The 20378-nt window shown below is 39.7% G+C and overlaps 1 protein-coding gene across 2 annotated transcripts in view; it reads left to right on the forward strand.

Annotated features, from left to right (window-relative positions):
- Positions 1-20378, forward strand: part of UTRN (utrophin) — a 577733-nt gene that overhangs the window by 184740 nt on the left and 372615 nt on the right. For both annotated transcript variants that reach the window (XM_045009515.1, XM_045009516.1), the window contains exons 28-40: positions 604-738; positions 1246-1395; positions 3414-3575; positions 3858-3986; positions 4471-4644; positions 5315-5470; positions 7160-7330; positions 9868-10047; positions 13088-13216; positions 13348-13518; positions 14571-14732; positions 15244-15381; positions 15780-15932. In XM_045009515.1, the coding sequence (XP_044865450.1) occupies positions 604-738; positions 1246-1395; positions 3414-3575; positions 3858-3986; positions 4471-4644; positions 5315-5470; positions 7160-7330; positions 9868-10047; positions 13088-13216; positions 13348-13518; positions 14571-14732; positions 15244-15381; positions 15780-15932 (2010 nt within the window). The remainder of the gene's footprint in view (positions 1-603; positions 739-1245; positions 1396-3413; positions 3576-3857; positions 3987-4470; positions 4645-5314; positions 5471-7159; positions 7331-9867; positions 10048-13087; positions 13217-13347; positions 13519-14570; positions 14733-15243; positions 15382-15779; positions 15933-20378) is intronic.

A 20378-nucleotide genomic window follows, 5' to 3' on the forward strand; every position in this document is an offset into this window, starting at 1 on the left:
TACTGGAATCCACATAAAACCACCTAGTTTTGCTTTCATACTCTGTCCAGTAACTAGCCCCACAGATTGTATTACAATTAACATTTCTCTAGCCAAGGAGTGCTGTCACACAGCTCTATTATCTATCACCACTGCTTCCAAAATGGCAAAAAGAATCTCCAGAGCAACATTATTATTTATCCTTTTTCATGTAACTCTAATAATAAAACTGAAGTAAGTATAGCTTCATGTGGGATAGGAGTAAATGTGGTCATTTTTACAAAGGAAAGATGAGTGGTATGGTGTGATAATCTGAGTGTACATAGTAATTCTGCAGGTAAATTTCATATGTTGCATTATGTGATTTGCAGATATCTAGATTCTTTACATTATGAAACACTTATTTTTTTTTAAATTCTTGTGTCCAGTAACCAATTAAAAAAAAAATCCAACTCCAGAACCCAATTTACAGAACCTGTAATGTGTGTTTTGAATTTTATTGTATTTATGAATAATAGTGCTCATTGTTCTAGTATTGTAGGCAAATCTGTTCACACTTAGAATGCTTATAGGCATCTGAATATATGCTCTTCAGGCTAATTTCAGTTTTTCTATTACCTTTAGGAGGTATGGTCCTGTTGGGTTGAGCTGCTTCAGTATCTGGACCTAGAAACTGCTTGGCTAAACTCTTTGGAGGAAAGGGTGCAAAGCACAGAAAATCTGCCTGATAAATTGAATGCTGTCAATGAAGCTCTTGAGGTATTAGTCATGCTATTGGGTTGGTGACTTTTCATATAGCTCTGTTAAGAAATGTCTAAATAAACCTCAGTTGAAGACACAAATGTATATTGAACTTTTCATTTCCTATGTCAAATGGATATATCATTTATTTAAATCTACAGGACAAATAATTGTAAAGATAACCAGTGAAAAGATAAACTTTAGCCTTCCTGGTAATTGTATTGTACTTTGTATCATTTAGAGATACAGTTGCATGTTATTTTCTGCCCCCTATGAATTGCTAAATCTTCCCAGTAGCCTTCATTTTGGGATGGTTGTGAATAGAAAATAAGTGCTGTGACTTATCTGTTGAAAAAAATGATTGTTGAACTTGCCCTCTACAGTCACTGCACTAGCAGTACCTAACTCATTCTGTTAGAGGACATTTGGAGTATAAAAGGTGCTGTGCATACAGCCAAAATTTGAATTCTAAAAACAAAGCAAAATTCAGCATCCTAACAGTTGTTGTCTTTCTCCATTGTTTAGTCCCTGGAATCTGTCCTGCGTCATCCAGCTGATAATCGAACCCAGATTCGGGAGCTTGGTCAGACGTTGATTGATGGAGGGATTCTTGATGACATCATCAGTGAAAAATTGGAGGCTTTCAATGCCCGCTATGAAGAATTAAGTCACTTGGTAAGTATTTGGAGGCGTGGTGGGAGGAAGCCTTTTAGTGTCACAGTCAGCTTAGTGCATTTAAATGGGTTTGAACAAAAGCTGATGATATTATGGTTAGGCCATTCAAATCATGGACACAAGACTGAAAGGCACTAATACAGAAAAGTGTTCACAATGGAGTCGGGAATACTTGATTTAGAAAATCGCCATAAGACTCAGATACACGATCATTTGTTTCTATTAATTCATTATTATTTGGAAAAGCTACAGTATCTTTTTTACCTAATTTTCCAAATAGTTGTGACAAAATGGAAGACATTTCATCCTCAAAACTTAAAATGCTCTTTGAAATGGAATTCATCCCAGTACTCCAGATTAATTTTCCTCTTCCGCTATCCTTTATTCTAGCAAAAGAGAGATGCTTCTGGCACTACAGTGCACATTTTCCTTAACACTGAAAGAACATGAATGATTGCCATTTTTATTCTTGAATATGATTAGAACAAAGTCAAACTGAAATAAAGTATGTGAGGAAGCCATTGCAGGAGGTCAGACTGATCTTGAAGTCTGAGTCTTCCTTTTTCTCCTCCTTGTCTTCTGTGTCATGTGGCCAAAAGGACTAATGCAGTGTTTGGATGCGTAAACAGGTGACTCTTGAGTAGGAGTAGAGAGGTTATTTTACCTCTGTATTTTACACTAGTGTAACCACTGCTTGAATACTGTGTTCAGTTCTTGTGTCCACAATTCAAAAATGATGTTGGTAAATTGGAGAAGAGCTTTGAGGATAACTAAAGGGTTAGAAAACATGCCTTATAGTATTAGACTTAAGGAGCTCAATCTGTTTATCAAAGAGAAGGTTAAATGGTGACTTGGTTACCCAAAAGTATATACATGGGGAACAAATGTTTGATAATGTTGACTCTTCAGTTTTGCAGAGAAAGGTATAACACAAGCCAATTTGAAGCTAGATAGATTCAGACTGGATAAGGTGTAAATTTTTAACAATGAAGGTAGTTAACTATTGGAACAATTTGAGTGTTGTGGTAGATCCTTCTTCACTGGCAATTTTTAAATCAAGACTGGATGCTTTTCTAAAATATATGCGTGTAGGAATTACGTTGGTGAAGCTCTGTGTTATAAAGGCCTGTGTTATAGAGGTGATCAGACTAGATGATCACAATGGTCCCTTCTAGTCTTGAAATATGTGATATAGATATAATGGGCAGTGACATGGTAGCTGCATCTCAGGTTATTAAATTTACTCATCATAATCACATAACCCAGTAACCCAGGCTCCTACTTGAAGGGTGAGGACACAGAAGTAAAGTCTGAGTCCAGTGCATTTGGATAATTGGCTGCCCTATCTTGGAATGGTGTGTGGGGATGTGCTTTTTAAAAAAAAGTTGTGTCAATATTATTCTTAAATTTTTTTTTTCTTCATTTTGGTAATTGGTTTCCAAATAACCCTCTTTCCTGGTAGCTGCATTGATGATACTTTCTAGTGTGGTCACTTGGAAGTTAGGTAGGTGTTTGTTTCTTGTGTGCATGTATGCTGGTGGTAGGGGAACTGCCATTCGTTTGTGAGGAGTTATTCTACAGGTAACATTCCCTTTTTGTTCTTGAACAGATGGAAAAAGAATTCGGAAGAGAGTTTATTATTCACAAAGGAAATATATGTTTGTATTCTAGTCAAGGAGAAATGTTTTTTGATGCATGTTACAAACTCCCCCACATCCTGTACTATCCAATTTATGAAACACAGCTGTATGAAACTACTTTGCTTCTGTTTACTGAGATGATTAAAAGAAGACTTTCTCAATAACTCAGACATAACATGAGTTTCCCTTCTGTGTTACTCTTTTTTTGTTTTATTATCAATTTAGTGGTATAAATCGCACACCAGGTTTCAGAAGGCAGTGCTGTGTAGAGTTCCTTTTCATGACTATTTTGTGTGTGAATTTATTTTTCATATTCTGAGGCAAAGCTTAAAAATATTTGTATAGAACAACTCCTCCTTATACTTCTCTCCCCTTTAGGCAGTGAGCAGGCAGATTGCCTTGGAACAGCAGCTTCAGACCATGCGGGAAAATGACCACATGCTGCAGGTCTTGCAGGAAAACTTAGCAGAGTTGGATAGACAGTTGGCCTCATACTTGACTGATAGAATAGATGCCTTCCAGATGCCACAGGAGGCCCAGGTATACCAGCAGAGCTTTTTCACTGCATAAGATTTTTCTGATGTACGATGATGGTACATTGCTCCTTGGAGTAGCATATTCTGTTTTTGTGTGGGAAGGATGCATTAGAATAGCTGCTGTAATGGCCATAATAGTATTCAACCTAGCAAGCAGGCATCAAAGTCAGCACAGACGTCATAATATTAACGATGCACTTCTTCAGAGTGGATTTACTGTTTGATATCTGACATACCCTAAGGGTTTTGTATCCTTTATCCCCCCCTTTTTTTTACATATTGGCAGAAAATTCAAGCAGAAATCACAGTTCATGAATCCACCTTGGAGGAGCTCAAGAAAAATGCACGGTCAGTGCCAGCAGCTTCCACTGAATGCAGGTCCCCTCGTGGTGGAACTCAGCTGGATGCCCTGCAGGTAAAGAAATCCCAGCCATGAATTTAGGCTTAGTCAGCTTCCAGTTGTAAACCACTTTTGTCTGCCTGCAAATCACTTTGGTGCAGTCAACCAGGTTTTAAAAATAAATGATGGATGCATTTATATGGTCTAAATGGGGAGCTGAAAGTACCAGGGGGAGGGGTTAACAGGTAAGTTAATTCCTTAAGTTTCATAGACTGGAATGCGCAGAGCCAGAAGGGATTTTTTTTCTTTTAATTGGAATGGTTACTTTGGATGTATGTGTGGTAGAGTCTGAGGCCTATTGTGCTGCAGAAGAAAGATAATTAAGGATGGATAATGTAATGTTGTTAAATTGTACTCAGAAAATGGCATACTCATGCATTGGATTGTTTAATTATGATAAAAGAAAAATGAAATGGAATCTGAAGGGAGAAGCTTTAAACATTGTTTCAGACCTCAGATATTAATATAAAATGATCCTTTTTGGTGCTCTTATAAACAGAGAAAACTCCGGGAGGTATCCACAAAGTATCAACTTTTCCAGAAACCAGCCAATTTTGAGCAGCGTATGTTGGACTGTAAACGGGTACTGGATAGTGTAAAGGCAGAACTCCATGTTTTGGATGTGAAGGATACTGACCCCGATGTAATCCAGAGTCACTTGGACAAGTGTATGGTAATGACTTTTATTGGTGGATTTTTTCCAAATTTTTATTTTTAACCCATATATAACATTGTCTTTCTCTAAAATGACGTGCTTAGGATTTTTTGCTTAGTTCTGTATCCCGATTAAAGTAAATGCTAGTATAACTTGCCACAGTATACAAACAGAACTGTTACTAGGTAAAGGCTTGGATAAAAGTTGTAATACTTTTGAGTGGAAAATATGTAGTCATAAGGGTAATGCATTGTTAATTACAGGATATAAGTGGTACAACACTTATCAAAATTCCCCACCCTGGCTATTGCTCATGTTCTGGAGGCAACATGCAATTTAGAGACAAGTGTTTACATGGCTCTTCATTTTAGCTTAATTTCTGATACCTTATGTAAAAAAGAGCATGGATCATGGGAAATCTCTGCCAACTCTTTTGGTGGTGATATACTGTAAATTATGAAATTGAGTAAATTTTATGAATATTAGGTTTAATAATAAAGCAGAAAATGGATCATCTCAAATTTGAGAATTGATCTGTGATCAAACATTTTGGTTCTTACTATTTGACTGAAAGAAGATGATACACAGCATTTATATGCATTGTGATGTCCAAGTTCTTAACAGTCCCAGGGAACAGTTATCTACAAAATCTAAAATGTTGCTAAAATGTATTTTTCTCTGGTTTCAGAAACTGTATAAAACTCTAAGTGAAGTGAAGCTTGAGGTGGAGACTGTAATCAAGACAGGAAGACAAATTGTACAGAAACAGCAAACAGACAATCCCAAAGGAATGGATGAACAGCTCACAGCGCTAAAATTTCTTTACAATGATCTGGGTGCCCAGGTAAGAAGAGTGACAAATATATACCATATAACCTGTCTGTGTGTTCCATTCTATGCATCCGAAGAAGTGAGCTGTAGCCCCCAAAAACTTATTTGAAATAAATTTGTTAGTCTCTAAGGTGCCACAAGTACTCCTGTTCTTTTTGCATATAATCTAGAACGCATATCTTCTTCCTTTTCTTAAATACTCATGTAGGAGCAGTGGTAGTTTTGGTTTCAGAGTTTCAAATTAAGGTTGTGTTCTTGCAACTGGCTAGTGCAATCCTAGGCTGCATCAGGCAAGGTATTTTCAGTTGACAGGGAAGTCTTAGTACCATTGTACAAGGCACTGGTGAGACCTCATCTGGAATACTGTGTCCAGTTTTGGTCTCCCATGTTTAAGAAAGATGAATTCAAACTGCACAAGTGCAGAGAAGGGCTACTAGGATGGTCAGAGAAATAGAAAACCTACCTTCTCAGAGGAGACTCAGAGCTTGGCTTGTTTAGCCTAACCAAAAGAAGGCTGAGGGGAGATATGATTGCTCTCTATAAATACATCAGAGGGATAAATACCAGGGAGGCAGAGGAGTTATTGAAGTTGAGCACTATTGTGGACACAAGAACAAACCGATGTAAACTGGACTTCAAAAAGTGTAGGCTTGAAATTAGATGGATTCTAACCATCAGAGGAGTGAAGTTCTGGAGCAGCCTTCCAATGGGAGGGGTGAGGTCAAAAAACTTAATTGTCTTCAAGACTGAGCTAGATAATTTTATTAATGGGATGATATGATAAAACTGCTAGTAGAAAATATACCCAATGGTCAGAGACTGGACACTACATGGGGAGGGCTCTCAGTTACTAGCGAGAATTCTTTCCCAGGTGGCCATTGGATCTTGCCAAAATGCTCAGGGTCCAACTGACCATCATATTTGGGGTCGGGAAGGGATTTCCCCCCAGGTCAGATTGGCAGAGACCTGGTTTTTATTAATTTTTTTTTTTAATTTTTGTTGCCTTCCTCTGGAGCTCGGGGCATCGGTCACTTGCAGGTTTAAACTAGTGTAAATGGCAGATTCTGTGTAACTTGAAATCTTTAAAACATGATTTACTGAATTCCTCAACTCAACCAGATATTATGGATCTGATCGGAGTGGGTGGGCAAGGTTTTGTGGCCTGCAATGTGCTGGAGATCAGATTAGATGATCATGATGGTCCCTTCTGGCCTTCAAGTCTATGAGTCTGTGAACTGACAGTGTGTAGGCAAACTGCAGCACGAATTCATAATCAGTTGCAGGATAACGAAAGCTTATGCCCAAATACATTTGTTAGCCTCCAAGGTGCCACAAGGACTCCTTGTTTTTTTTGCAGATTCAGACTAATACAGCTACCACTGAAACCTATTACTGGTACATTGGAGTTCATTTAGCTTTAAGCTTCAGTCGGTTAGTGATCACAGTCAATGGTTACATTTGTCAGTAGCTATAAAGAAGTGACATGCCCATTTCTTTATTCTGATCTTTTTGTAAGTGTATTATGTATTTTCAACTGTTGATCAGTTAGCAAGAGGAAATTGGTTATTTTGTTCTTTCTAGTAAGATGTAACAGTTGTAAAGAACGTAATATTCTTTTCAGGGCACTTTGCAATACAAGACAACTTGACAATGCCATGATTTTGTGTTCAAGTGAGTTTTAATTGCTGGCTTCTTTCTGCAGGTGACTGAAGGGAAACAAGACCTGGAACGTGCATTGCAGCTGGCATGCAAAATGAAGAAAGAAATTGCCTCTTTGTCAGAATGGCTAGCCCTTACAGAGACTGAATTAGTACAGAAGTCCACTTCAGAGAGTTCGCTTGCTGATCTGGATACAGAAATTGGCTGGGCTAAAGTAAGCAAGCTATATTATAATAGGGCTTTCCAACTATTAAAAAAGTTAATCTCAATTAATTAGGACATTAAAAAAAATCACAATTGCAGTTTAAATCACACTGTTTAAATAAATGGTATTCTATTAATATTTTTGGATGTTTTCTACATTTTCAAATATATTCACTTGTATGAAGTGATTTGAAAAATACAATTTCTTTTGTTTATCTTTCTTATAGTGCACATATTTGTAATAAAAATAATATAAAGTGAGCAGTGTACACTTTGTATTGTGTTGTAATTTAAATCAATATATTTGAAAATGTAGAAAAACATCCAAAAATGTTTATAATTGTTTAACAGTGCAATTTAAATTCTGATTAATTTTTTAAAAAAGTTAATTTGTTTTGAGTGAATTGCTTCAGTCAACTGCAATTGACAGCCATAATTATAATTCCTAGATTAATTATTATTTTTATTGCATTAACTCTGGGAATAACTAAGAATTTGGCATGCATTTGTTCCCAAGCCTGTTAGATGCTTAGTTCTTACTGGAGTTGACCATTGCGGAATCAGATCTGTGGTATCACAAATGTCTTAAACTGTGAGCGTATTTAATCTGTATAAATGCCAGTACAATATTAAAGATGTTAAGAATTAGCTGTTTAATAATGTCTAACTATCTTATAATGTCTCCTACATAGTTCTTAATCCTTAATAAATACGGTGTTAATCAATGCACACACTAATATTACTATCATAGCAACAGGTCTGTTCAGAAATTTTCCATCAAAACTGTTCAAGGTGGAAAATTGGGTTTTCAGTGGAAAGTTCAGTTTTCAGTTTTTTTGGTCTGCTTTCTGTGGAAATTTTTGATTTTTGTTAGAAAAACTGAAGAATTTTAGAATTTTGCAAAAACCTTTCAGGTTTTGGTTTTTCAATGATAGATTGAAATTTTCCACAAAGGGGGGAACAAGTTCTGACAAACTCAATTTATTCTAAATTAAAGGATTTATAGCATCACACTGACACATGGAAATTTATTTGAGGTTCCCTGATTTGTTCGCAACTGCAATATTGCATTGGCAAGAATACAGTCATGTTAAATCTGATGCAATAGTTATTCAGCAGTCAGGTTTTCCATTAACTCAACATATTTTTCTAACTATTGCTTATTTGTGTTTCATTATTTGTTGCTGTAGTTAGAGAACATAGAGGTTAATCAATAAATAATTATTCACCTAATGAACTGAAGGAAGGCTGAGTGCCTCAAAGTACTATACTGTGTGTGTGTGTAGTGCAATAATATTTTATTTATATATTTTATATAAAGTTATATTACATATATGGAAATATACTGGTACACTCAATTTGTAAGCCCCTTGAAGATAATAGGTTGGTTTGGCATGATTTGCCTTCACAAATCCCTGCTGGCTATTTCTTATAACCCTAAGTTCCTTCTTTGATAGTGTTACTGATGTAGTGGATGGGGGAAGCAGTAGATGTGAGAGATCTTGATTTTAGTAAGGCTTTTGACGCTGTCCCATATGACATTTTCGTAAGCCAACTAGGGAAATATGTTCTAGATGAAATTACTATAAGGTGGGTGCACAACTGACTAAAAGACGATAGTCAAAGAGTAGTCATCAATGATTCACTGTCAAACTGGGAGAGTGTATCTAGTGGGATCGCACAAGGGCCAGTCTGAGGTTCCGTACTGTTTTTAATATTTTCATTAGTGACTTGGTAATGGAATGGAGAGTGTCTTATAAAATTTGCAGATGACACCAACTGGGATGGGTTGCAAGCAATTTGGAAGACAGGATTAGCATTCAAAATGTCCTTGACAAATTGGAGAATTGGTCTGAATTCAATAAGATGAAATCTTTATAAGGATGAGTGCCAAGTACTTTGGAAGGAAAAATCAAATGCACAAATATAGTATGTGTAATAGCTTGCTAGGGAGTAGTACTGCTGAAAAGGATCTGGGTGTTGGTTAGAATATGAGCCAAAAATGTGATGAATTTGTGAAAAAGGCTAATATCATTCTGGGGTGTATTAGCAGGAGTGTTGTATGTAAGATGTGGGAGGTAATTCCCACTGTACTTGGCACTGGAGTACTGAGTCAAGTTCTGGGCCCCACACTTTAGGAAAGATGTGGACAACTTGAAGAGAATCCAGAGGACAACAACAAAAATGAGGGAAGGTTTAGAGGACTTGGGCGTGTTTAGTTTTGAGAAAAGAAGACTGGAGGGGGGAACCTGACACCAGTCTTCCAATATGTTATCAAGAGGATGATGCTCAGTTGTTCTCCATGCCCACTGAAGGTAGGACAAGAAGAAAGTGGGCTTAATCTGCAGCAACGTAGATTTAGGTTAGATATTAAGAAAAACTTTCTAACTAGGATAGTAGTTAAGCTCTAGAACCGGCCTCCAGAATGCACATCCTTTCTTAGGTGAAAAGCAATAAACCATTTAAAAAAAAATAAACTAACTGCCACCTTGCTTTTGTGATCCACCGAAGGTGGTGGAGTGCTATCAAGTGTTTCTCTTGTTTCAGAATGTACTGAGAGAGCTGGAAAGAAGGAAAGCTGATCTGAACACCATCACAGAGAGCAGTGCAGCGCTCCAGGCCTTGGTGGAAGGCAGTGAGATTTCCCTGGAGGAGAAGCTCTGTGTTCTTAATGCAGGCTGGAGTCGAGTTCGGACCTGGACTGAAGACTGGTGCAACACCTTGTTGGTAAATTGTGAATAAAATATTTCATATGTGTGGTTCTCTCACCCCTGGAAACATTTGCAGTTTAGAGTCCTCTTTCTACATTGACAGTAAAGCTTCCACCGTGCAAATTGTCTTAAAGGAAGTGGGAGATAGATTTTTGGCAGCCCACTTGCTGTGCAGACAGAGATAGCGAAGTTATGAAGATCTATGAAATGAGGAAGCTGGGAAATTCTTTTGAGGTGGTATGTGTTTCAGACTAGCTGAAAGACGTTGGCCCCCACAAAGTCTTTGGGAATGGAATGCACATTGCTAGTCCCTACTTGCTACAGTGATGGAGTTACATAAATTCCTGAGGCAGACAGACAAGTTGTCATTTTTAACTTACTACATTGGAAGTGATGCTTAGTCATAATGAATAAAAACAGTGATATATCTTTATTTCAACATTCAGGCTTTTCTTTCTGGCTGCACTAGTAGAATTCTTGTCCAGGTCCTCATCTTCTCCAGTCTGACTTACTGCAACTTCTTTCTTGCTAGTCACCCCATCACACATGCCACTCCACTCCAATACATTCAAAATTCACCTTGCCAGCATCATCATGTTTGCTTATTGCATGGATCTCATTACTTCCCTTTTTAAAACCCTACACTGGCATCTTCTATTTCACCACTTAAGTTCTAGCTTCTTGTCTTTACTTTCATGGTCTATCGTAGCTCTGCTCTGCCCTACTTGTCCTCTCTAGTCCCTTATTGTGACACCTCCCTGCCTCTTCTGCAGGGCCGGCTCCAGACCCCAGCGCGCCAAGCGCGCGCTTGGGGCGGCCTTTTGCCGGCAGGGCGGCAGGCGGGTTCGGTGGACCTTCCGCAGTCATGCCTGCGGGAGGTCCAACGGAGCCGCGGGACGACCGGACCTCCCGCAGGCATAACTGCGGCGGGTGCGCTGGTCCCGCGGCTCGTGTGGACCTCCCGCAGGCATGCCTGCGGAAGCTCCACCGTAGGTGCGGGACCAGCGGCATGTCTGCGGGAGGTCGCGCGGAGGTGCGGGACCGGCGCGGCGCGCCACCCTGCTTGGGGCGGCGGAATTCGTAGAGCCGCCCCTGCTCTTCTGATCCACCAGTGATGCCAGTCTTGTCCACCCATTTGTTAGCTAATCCCATAACTGTCTCCATACCGTCCTCTACAGCCCTCCTTATACATGCAGCACTCTCCCATTAATTAATCTGGATGGAAGGTCACTACCTTCTTATCAAAATGTCACCTCAAGACCCATCTCTATTGTGACACCTATAAGAAATTATGTATCCTGTAATGGTTTAGTCATTAGTTGGGGATAGTTGATTTTATGGAATAGAATAAAATAAACCAAAATAACAAAGCAACCCCCACCTCACCCCTCTCCCTGACACCCCCGCCCCCACGACTAGTTTTGGTACTTTCAGGAACCTTCCCTCATCCCTTTTTTGTCCTCATTACGATCATACTCATCTGTGACCACCTCAGATTAGTCTGCAAGCCTTTTGGGACAAAGACTTTGTCTTATGCTTTCCTACAGCTCTTGCCATAGTGTGCTCCCAATTCTGATTGCAGCCCTCTCGGTGCTATCACAATACAAATAAATAGAAACATAGGTAATGAATCATTGATTTGATGACTTTCTGGGTGGCATATAGTTCCATGTAACCTTTTCTAAGTAAGTTGCTATATTGCTTGTGGTTAGCATCATTGCATTATAAAGAAAAGAAACAAGCAAAGATAGATCGATTGCTCGCCCTATGAAGTCTGCCGGTGCTGCTTCTTAATCAGCTTGCAAGAATCTTTGTTGAGCAATACAAAATACTGCTTTCCCCCCAGCCTGTGGGAGGCTGAATGCAATGTATGGGTGGCACCCCCAGCTCCTGGTGGCTTAGCTTGTGATTGTGTAATATATTGATATTTGGAGGGTGGTTTCTGTTTCCAGTTCAGGAAGGCACACAGGAACCTGCTTAAGTCCATCTCTACTCAGGACAGCTCTTAAACATATGCCTAAATTTAAGTGCTGTCCTGAATAGAGATGCTTTCCTGAGTTGGGGCCAATATCTGTATCTTAAATTTTAAAAGAAATCTCTTTTGGCCCCCTCTCCTGCTTATCTGTCCCCTTTTTGCCCCTTTCCTCACCTGTTCTTTCTTTATAATGTACAAGCCTCTTCTCTGAAAATAACTATCCTATGTTTCTCCAATGGGAATTTTGGAGCATCAGACAGAGGGCGTGCCGAGATGCATGTGTCTCTGTTGCTAGCACACAGTTTAAAAATTCTGAATATGTGAGCCAATCAGAGGAGAAGGATTAGTATATTCATTGCATGACTATTTCTCTGTGAAGTGAGAAATGCATATGAGATGCGATGAATCAGAGTACAGGAATTGAATAAATGGCAACAAAATATCAAAATCACACCAAACACTGTAAGCTATATACAAAAAGGTATTTCTTCAACTTCAGACTAAAATGTGATTTTTGTTTGTAATTGTTTTTACCGAGTATTGTTGTATGAAACATCTAAGATTACTATAATTGATAGAGATTAGAGGAAATATTCTGTTTTTGTCATGTTTTTTCTTTGTGAATCTGACAGTCCATTTCAGTATTTCTCCTGTAGAATCAGTAACTTTTTTGTTTGTGTAGGTCTCTTACACAGCTACAGGGGGAGAAAAAAAATCTTTTTAAAAAGGGAAAATGCACCACTTTCTGATAGTCATGGTGGACTAGTGATGAAATTGTGACGTAAAACAGGAATTCTTGAATTCTAATCCTGTTTATGCTACAGAATTGTGTGGTCTTGTGGAAAACATCTTACTTACCTTTTTCCATTTACTCTTTTACACTTACTCTTACCTACATCCTCAGAGTGTAGAGCCATGTTTATAAAGTTGATTGAAGGTGAAAAATGCTATAAAATGTTCACTGTTTTTCTTCCTAAAGTATGTGTAGCATTGTTATATTTCATTAGGCTTTTCCTACCTGGGACGTTTAAAAATATTTTTGTTTCTCCTGCTTGGATATATTTTTTGCTTCCCTTTCCAGAATCATCAGAGCCAGCTGGAGATCTTTGATGAGAATGTTGCCCACATAAGTACTTGGCTCTATCAAGCTGAAGCCCTGCTGGATGAGACTGAGAAAAAGCCAGCGAGCAAAAAGGAAGAAACTGTGAAGGTTGCAAACTTAATCTTTTAAAGCAAGGAGTTATAAAACAATAGCACTTTTTGATTCCATGTGAGATTGTTACCTTTTCTGGTTGATTTTTCTTTAAACTACAGTAACTTTCTGCTGCTTTTGCTTCTCAGCGTTTGACATCAGAATTGGATGGTGTGAGTCTCCGAGTGGATAACGTGCGGGACCAAGCTGTTATCTTAATGAACAGTCGTGGCGTGTCATGCCGTGAACTGGTAGAACCGAAGCTGTCTGAACTGAACCGGAACTTTGAGAAGGTATCACAGCACATCAAAAGTGCTAAGGTGAGCAAGAAAGAGTCACAAAACCAGGAAGTTTAATTTATATTACACACACATTATTCAAATGGTTTTTTGTGTGTATACTACTAATAATGGCTTAATAGGGATAACTTCATTTTAATATACAAAGATATTTTTTTCTATGTAAATCTATGTAAATAATTTCTCTATATGTGAAAATTAATGGATTCAGTAAGTAGCCAGTCACACCTACCGATCAGCAGGGTATGAATCCTGAATTGGATCATAGATGAAAGGGTGTAGTGGCACTAGGGTGACCAGATGTCACAATTTTATAGGGACAGTCTCAATATTTGGCGCTTTTTCTTATTTAGGTGCCTATTACCTCTTACCCTCTGTCCTGATTTTTCACACTTTCTATCCGGTCACCCTAAGTGGCACCAATCTATTATCTAATAGTCATTTATGTAGACCATAAAGTAAATCCATATCTTGGCATGATTGTCAGCCTCTGTTAGAGAGGGACCGCAGGATTAGGCTAGCCAGAGGCCTGCAGGCTGAAATTCATTGGTGGAAACTCTCTGGCATATACCAGTATTCTACCTAGCTATCTCTAGTTATTGTAGCGAGGCAACTCCTGCGATTTCATTACAAGTCCCATGATATTTTGGTGTTTTTCTGTCATGATCATGTATATAATGAGAATCTCAGTTTTCTTTTTAAAGAAAGCCAAGCTTCTTGCCCTTTTGGTTGTGGAAAATAGCTTGAAATTGTGAACCTTAAAGGCTCAAATACCAGAATGCAAATGAAAACACTCCAAATTAATTATTTTTAAAATCTCATGATTTTGGGGAAACCTCATTCAGGATTTTTGAATCCTGGGATGAGCAGTACTGTTTGTTTGGGCAGGGAGTGGGTTAGCTTTCTTTTCTGAAAATAAATAGTTCAATATACAGTTTTATGGCCTGATCCTTGAGACAGGCATGTGGATTGATAACTACTTACACAGAGAGTCACATTTACATGAATTACTTCAGTACTTGCAGGATTGATCCCTTAATTTGTGTGGTTTTTGTTTTGCTTTTGTGTTACAGATACTTGTTGGTCAGGAACCCTTGCCTTATAAATTTCCTGTTGAGCCAGAACCCCAGGAACGTGGAGTGGCTTCTGCAGACCTTGACAAATTTGAGAGTGATTTACAAAACATGTTAAAAGTTGTGGAAAAGCACATGGAATCAAGTGATGAAGATGAAAAGGTTTGTGAGGAATGGATGAATTAAACAGCTTCATCACCTCTTCTTTGTTTCTGTAATTCAGCAGTGTCTTTTAACTGAACTGATCTCTGTGAAAAGGAAATTGTTAATATCTCTCTATGAATATGTAATATCACAGTTTTACTGAAAACCACCTTAAATTGTCAGTAAAGTAGAGCTGCTGGGGCAGAATGAGGGGATGAGTAGAATAGCTTCTCCTGCTCACCCTAGCATGGATAAACTGTGCTCTCTACCTAGCTCACTCTTCTCTTTGGCTGGTGCAGTGAGAACTCCTCATCCTGTCTCAATCTATTTTAACGATGGCTTTATATGTCCTTTAGTCTTTGATGCTTGTGGAGAATTGGAATTTCTCAGCTCCAGTTTATTTTGGGTGACAGTGGGATGCTTAACAGTATTGAAGTGTTAATTTTGTTAGCATTTAGGCAGTCAGCAACTCCATTTTGAATCTCTAACATGGCTTTCTGTAAATGACCATAGGCTTCTATAATTTTAGATGGATGAAGAGAGAGCCCAGATTGAGGAGGTTTTACAGAGTGGAGAGCAATTGTTACAGCGGCCCATGGAAGACAACAAGAGGGAGAAGATCCGCTTACAGCTGTTGCTTCTGCAGACAAGGCACAACAATGTAAAGGTGTGACTTCAGAGTTTTAACATGACTGACTTCTGGTGCAGTCTACGTGATGGACTTCTGGAAGCTTATTTGAAATCTGATTGTGATTACTTAATAGCATGGTTTAGGGGATTGAAAGCCTTCAGGATATTTAGTGTACATACAGAAAAAAATGACTGATTGAACCTCAGAGATCCCAAATTCAAAAATATTCTCCAAAGTTAGTTTTGTTTTTCTGCAGTTTGATTTTCCTGAATGTTTAAATTTTTCCCCTGAGCCAATCAGAACTTGCTATAATTAGTTAGTCCCCACATCCCACTAAACAGAATCTGAGCTTGATTTAAAATAAATAAGTAAAATCCATCCCCCAATTTATTTTTCTCAAACTGCGTATCCCCCCGATGACTATTTTGTTATAGGAACTGAAGTCTTTTCAAAGGAGGCAGGTGGTGGAGCTCTCTCCTGCATTTTCACAATATAAGAGAGAAAAGGACAGTCTATTGGACTGGCTGAACGAGACACAGCGCCGTCTGTCAGGACTGCAAGGAGAGGAAGATGAACAAAAACTACAGGTAAACACAGATGTTCAAAAAATTAAGAGTGGAGATAATAAATGACTTCATATTAGAATTGTGTGCTGGGGCTCAGGGATATTCTTTTGATGCGACCGTGGTAAGGAATGTGTCCAGAAGGGTTGTATTAATTTTTCCATTGTGTTTCATCGGCTTGTGTCAGTCTCGGATTAGCCTGGAGTATTGCTTTATTATTGGGGGAGCAGTAGCAACCATGTCTAACTTTCTTTTAAATCTGTTATTTTGTGTACACAATATTTATTATAGGCAAGTGTTTAGTGCTGCCTCTAGTTAAGGTTCTCAGCTTCCTCTAATCTTGATGCCAAACTTTGCAAATTAGCTTGATGTATACTAGTAATATTTTTGATCTGTTACATTTTCAGATATTTTTCTCAAGGTAGTTTGTTCACTTGAGACTTACTTTTAGCCAGTTCATAATTTCATCTAGTCTCAGAAGGGAAGCCTTTCCCTGTGGCGATCTTGGCTCCTAGGAGGTGTGACAGACCCAAACCAGTGGGGTACAGGAGTCTGGTAGAGGGCAAATATACTGGTCGCTGGATGAGTAGTTTTCTGTTCCCTGAGTGACCAGAGCAGGGGCTGCACCTAGAACCAATTAAGGCAGACAGGCTGATTAGGACACCTGCAGCCAATTAAGGCAGGCTAATCAGGGCACCTGGGTTTAAAAAGGAGCTCACTCCAGTGAGGCGAGGGGGAGCTAGAGGCGAGGAAGTGCGTGTGAGGAGCTGGGAGCAAGAGGCACAAGGAGCTGAGAGTGAGAGGGTGTGCTGCTGGAGGACTAAGGAGTACAAGTGTTATCAGACACCAGGAGGAAGGTGTTTGGAGGAGGCCAGGGGGAAGTAGCCCAGGGAGTTGTAGCTGTCATGCAGCTGTTACAGGAGGCACCATAGACGGTTGCAGTCCACAGGGCCCTGGGCTGGAACCCGGAGTAGAGGGTGGGCCCAGGTTCCCCCCCAAACCTCCCAACTCCTGATCAGACACAGGAGGAGTTGACCCAGACTGTGGGGAAGATCACTGAGGTGAGCAAATCTGCCAATAAGTGCAGGACCCACCAAGGTAGAGGAGAAACTTTGTCACAGAGGGTAATCTGACAGCTTCGGCCTTTTAGGATTTCTTAGAATGTCTGGAGATGGCGCAGCATCCATAATCGTATTAAAAGAGTTGTAGAATAATATCTGTTGAATGTTAGATGGGGAGGGGGGGGGGAAAGCAGTCCAGTTGCTGCTGATCGTGGATTGTAGGAAGTGAGGAAGAGAGCTGTAAAGCTGTGTATCCACCATTCTTCAGTGGTGCCCATTAGGTCTAATTGCATTCAATTTTAATATACACATAGAAATTATCTCTTAAAATTTTAAATATATTACCTTATCTATTTTTTATTGTGGTCATCTTCATAGATTTGAATTATACTCTGTATACCAGAGCTACTGAATTGATTGGGTTTGGGTGGTCCTGTTTAAATCCTATTACAGTGTAATAGCTTTACTATATATAGGAGGAGGGATAGCTCAGTGGTTTGAGCATTGGCCTGCTAAATCAAGGGTTGTGAATTCAATCCTTGAGGAGTCCACTTAGGGATCTGGGGAAAATCAGTACTTGGTCCTGCTAGTTAAGGCAGGGGGCTGGACTCAATGACCTTTTGGGGTCCCTTCCAGTTCTATGAGATAGGTATATCTCCATTTATTATTATTATCATAAAATGTAAATGTAGTCTAAATTTTCCAATGAGCTGCATATAAATGGCTCACTGAAGTTAATGGGGCTGCTGGCATGGGGAACTCTTTGCAGTATCAGGATTCTATGCAGCCATGTATAAATGGTGTTAAAAATGTGTGCGTGTAACATAAATAGAATATGAAGGGTACATTCACGCCAAATACTGAACTCACAACATTCACACCAAATACTGGAAAAAGGAAACAAACCATTAAAAGTACAGGGGAACATACCACCATCAATTTTTGGGGAGGGGGGGGAGGAGAAAGCATTTGTACACAGTTAAGAATAAATTTCTGTCTAAAGAAGTAATTACATACTAAATCCCCATAACTTCATTTTCTGTTCATTTAAACTTTGAAATATTAATAAGATTTTTCTTAGGTTTCTCCTCTTTTTTTAAACAAATGTTAATATGTCAGGCCCTAATCATGCAAAGACTTACATGTGTGCTTAACTTTACACAATATAAAGTCTCATTGAAGTTTGTGGGGCTACTTAATGTGTGTAAAGTTAAGCAGGTGCATACATCTTTGCCGGATTGTGTGCTAGTTTTCTACAGAAAAATGATATAGTCTGTCAAGTATCAGAGATGTAGCCGTGTTAGTCTGGATCTGTAAAAGCAGCAAAGAGTCCTGTGGCACCTTATAGACTAACAGACGTATTGGAGCATGAGCTTTCATGGGTGAATACCCACTTCGTCGGATGCATGTCATATATTCTGTAATTCAGTGGAATATAAAAATTAAACGTAGATATTAAGCATATGAAATCATTTCTCCTATACTTTGAGAATACTAATTTTGTTTACATTATGCATAAAATTATACACACGTGTACTCAAGGTAGTATAAAATAGTATAATTCTGATGCCGTGTATTATTTGAATACTAGTATGTGATCATGTAAAAAACACGGACTATCAAGGCACATGCAAAAGAGAGAGCAGTTAAGGTTTCATAAGCAACTTTCACTTTGTCATGTCCAAACTTCCGAGTACTTCACTTTGTAACCTCATACTTAAAAGATAATTTTTGTCTGAGAATTAATATTTAACTACAAACGGTGAAATATTATTTGAGAGTTACATTGTGTGTCATAGAGAGTCCCAAACAGCTAGAAGTTCCCAACTAATTTGAAAGGACTTTCTCCTTAGACGCTATTTATTGATTTAGTTTCTGTCCAGAAATCCATGTTTTTAGATGCTGAGGATACAAATTCCTTACTTTCTTTTTCTATTTCTCCTTCTCCTACCAAGATAGTTTGACTGCCATGACAATTAATTTAATATTTTATGCAATAACTATGAAAAGCAGTAAGTAATTTCTTGGACAAGCTTGGGGGTTAGGCAATCTGTGAAGTTAGTTCTGAATTTCCAGTTATGAAGCTTCATAATTAAAACCAATCAATCTCTTTTTGACTGTTTTGTAACTTCTTAAACCCAGGACCAATTAAAGAGGGAGATGGGGAATGTTCATGCTCCGAATGAGACCTTGTCACAGGATCCCATGCAGGCTCTCCCACTTTTGTGCCTGCAGCCTGTGTTTAGGCTAGTATAATAAAGAGTGTTCACTCCTTCTTTGGTTGGATCACCCAAGTGTCTTTATTTACTGCAACACTCATGCAGTTCCCAGATCTCCCAACAGTTAGTGCCCCACAGACCCTCCCCAGGATCTCCTGGCCCTTGAGGCTTCCTTGTTGGTAAGGAGACAGAGCTACTGCCCTCCTGTCTCCTCCAAGGCTATCCTCCTCACTGAGGTTTGCCCAGGGCTTTTATAGCCCTCTCCTGCTCCAGCCCAGCTGTCACTACTTAGCTCAGTATGTTCCTCCGAGCCAGCCCTCGTTAGGGCTTGCAGCTGGGCTACCTGCTAAGTACCTGCATCTCTACACCTGGCCTCCTGCCAGAGAGCAGGCTGCAGCCAGCATTTTGGCAGGGCTTTAAAGGGGGTTTTACCCCTACCCTGCCACAGACCTATACAGCATAAAATATGTATGTGATACATGTCATTTAGAGTTACAGTGCCCCATGGCTGTCATAGGTGGCTGATGCAATAAGGTTATAAGAGCTGGTCTGCTGTCCTTAGCTACCGTATTTATCGGCGTATAACACGCACTTTTTTCCCCTGAAAATAGGGGGCAAATGATGTGTGCGTGTTATACGCCGATATAACCTTAACAGGGCCGGCTCTAGGATTTCTGCCCCAGGCAGAAAAGAAAAGCGCCGCCCCCCCCCCAGCGGCGCGGAGCGGCGCCCTAGCCCCTGCCCCACTCCCGAGCAGCGCGGCCCTAGCCCCCCCCCAGCAGCCCGAGCACCCGAGCGGCCCGGCCCGAGCTGCCTTAGCCCCCGCGCCCCTCCAGAGCGGCCCGAGACCCCGTCCTCCCTCCCTCCCCCGAGCGGCCCTGGCCCTAGCCCCCGCCCCCCTCCCGAGCGGCCCGGCCCGGCCCGAGCCCCCGAGCGGCCTTTTTTACTGTCCTTTTACATTATTTACCTTATAAGTGGTAATAATATTAATAAAACAAGTTCTGAGCTACCCTTATTTTGCTTCAAAGTCCTTTATTTGAAATTTAAGTTTTTTTCCTGAAATTTCCCCCTTAAAATGAAGGTGCGTGTTATACGCCTGTGCGTGTTATACGCCGATAAATACGGTACTTTGCATATCCTGATAGCTACATTAAGGCTTCAGGGTTCCCTTCAGGGGGGAGGGATAGCTC

This window comes from Mauremys mutica, chromosome 3, assembly GCF_020497125.1.
Source record: "Mauremys mutica isolate MM-2020 ecotype Southern chromosome 3, ASM2049712v1, whole genome shotgun sequence".
Lineage (NCBI taxonomy): Eukaryota > Metazoa > Chordata > Testudines > Geoemydidae > Mauremys > Mauremys mutica.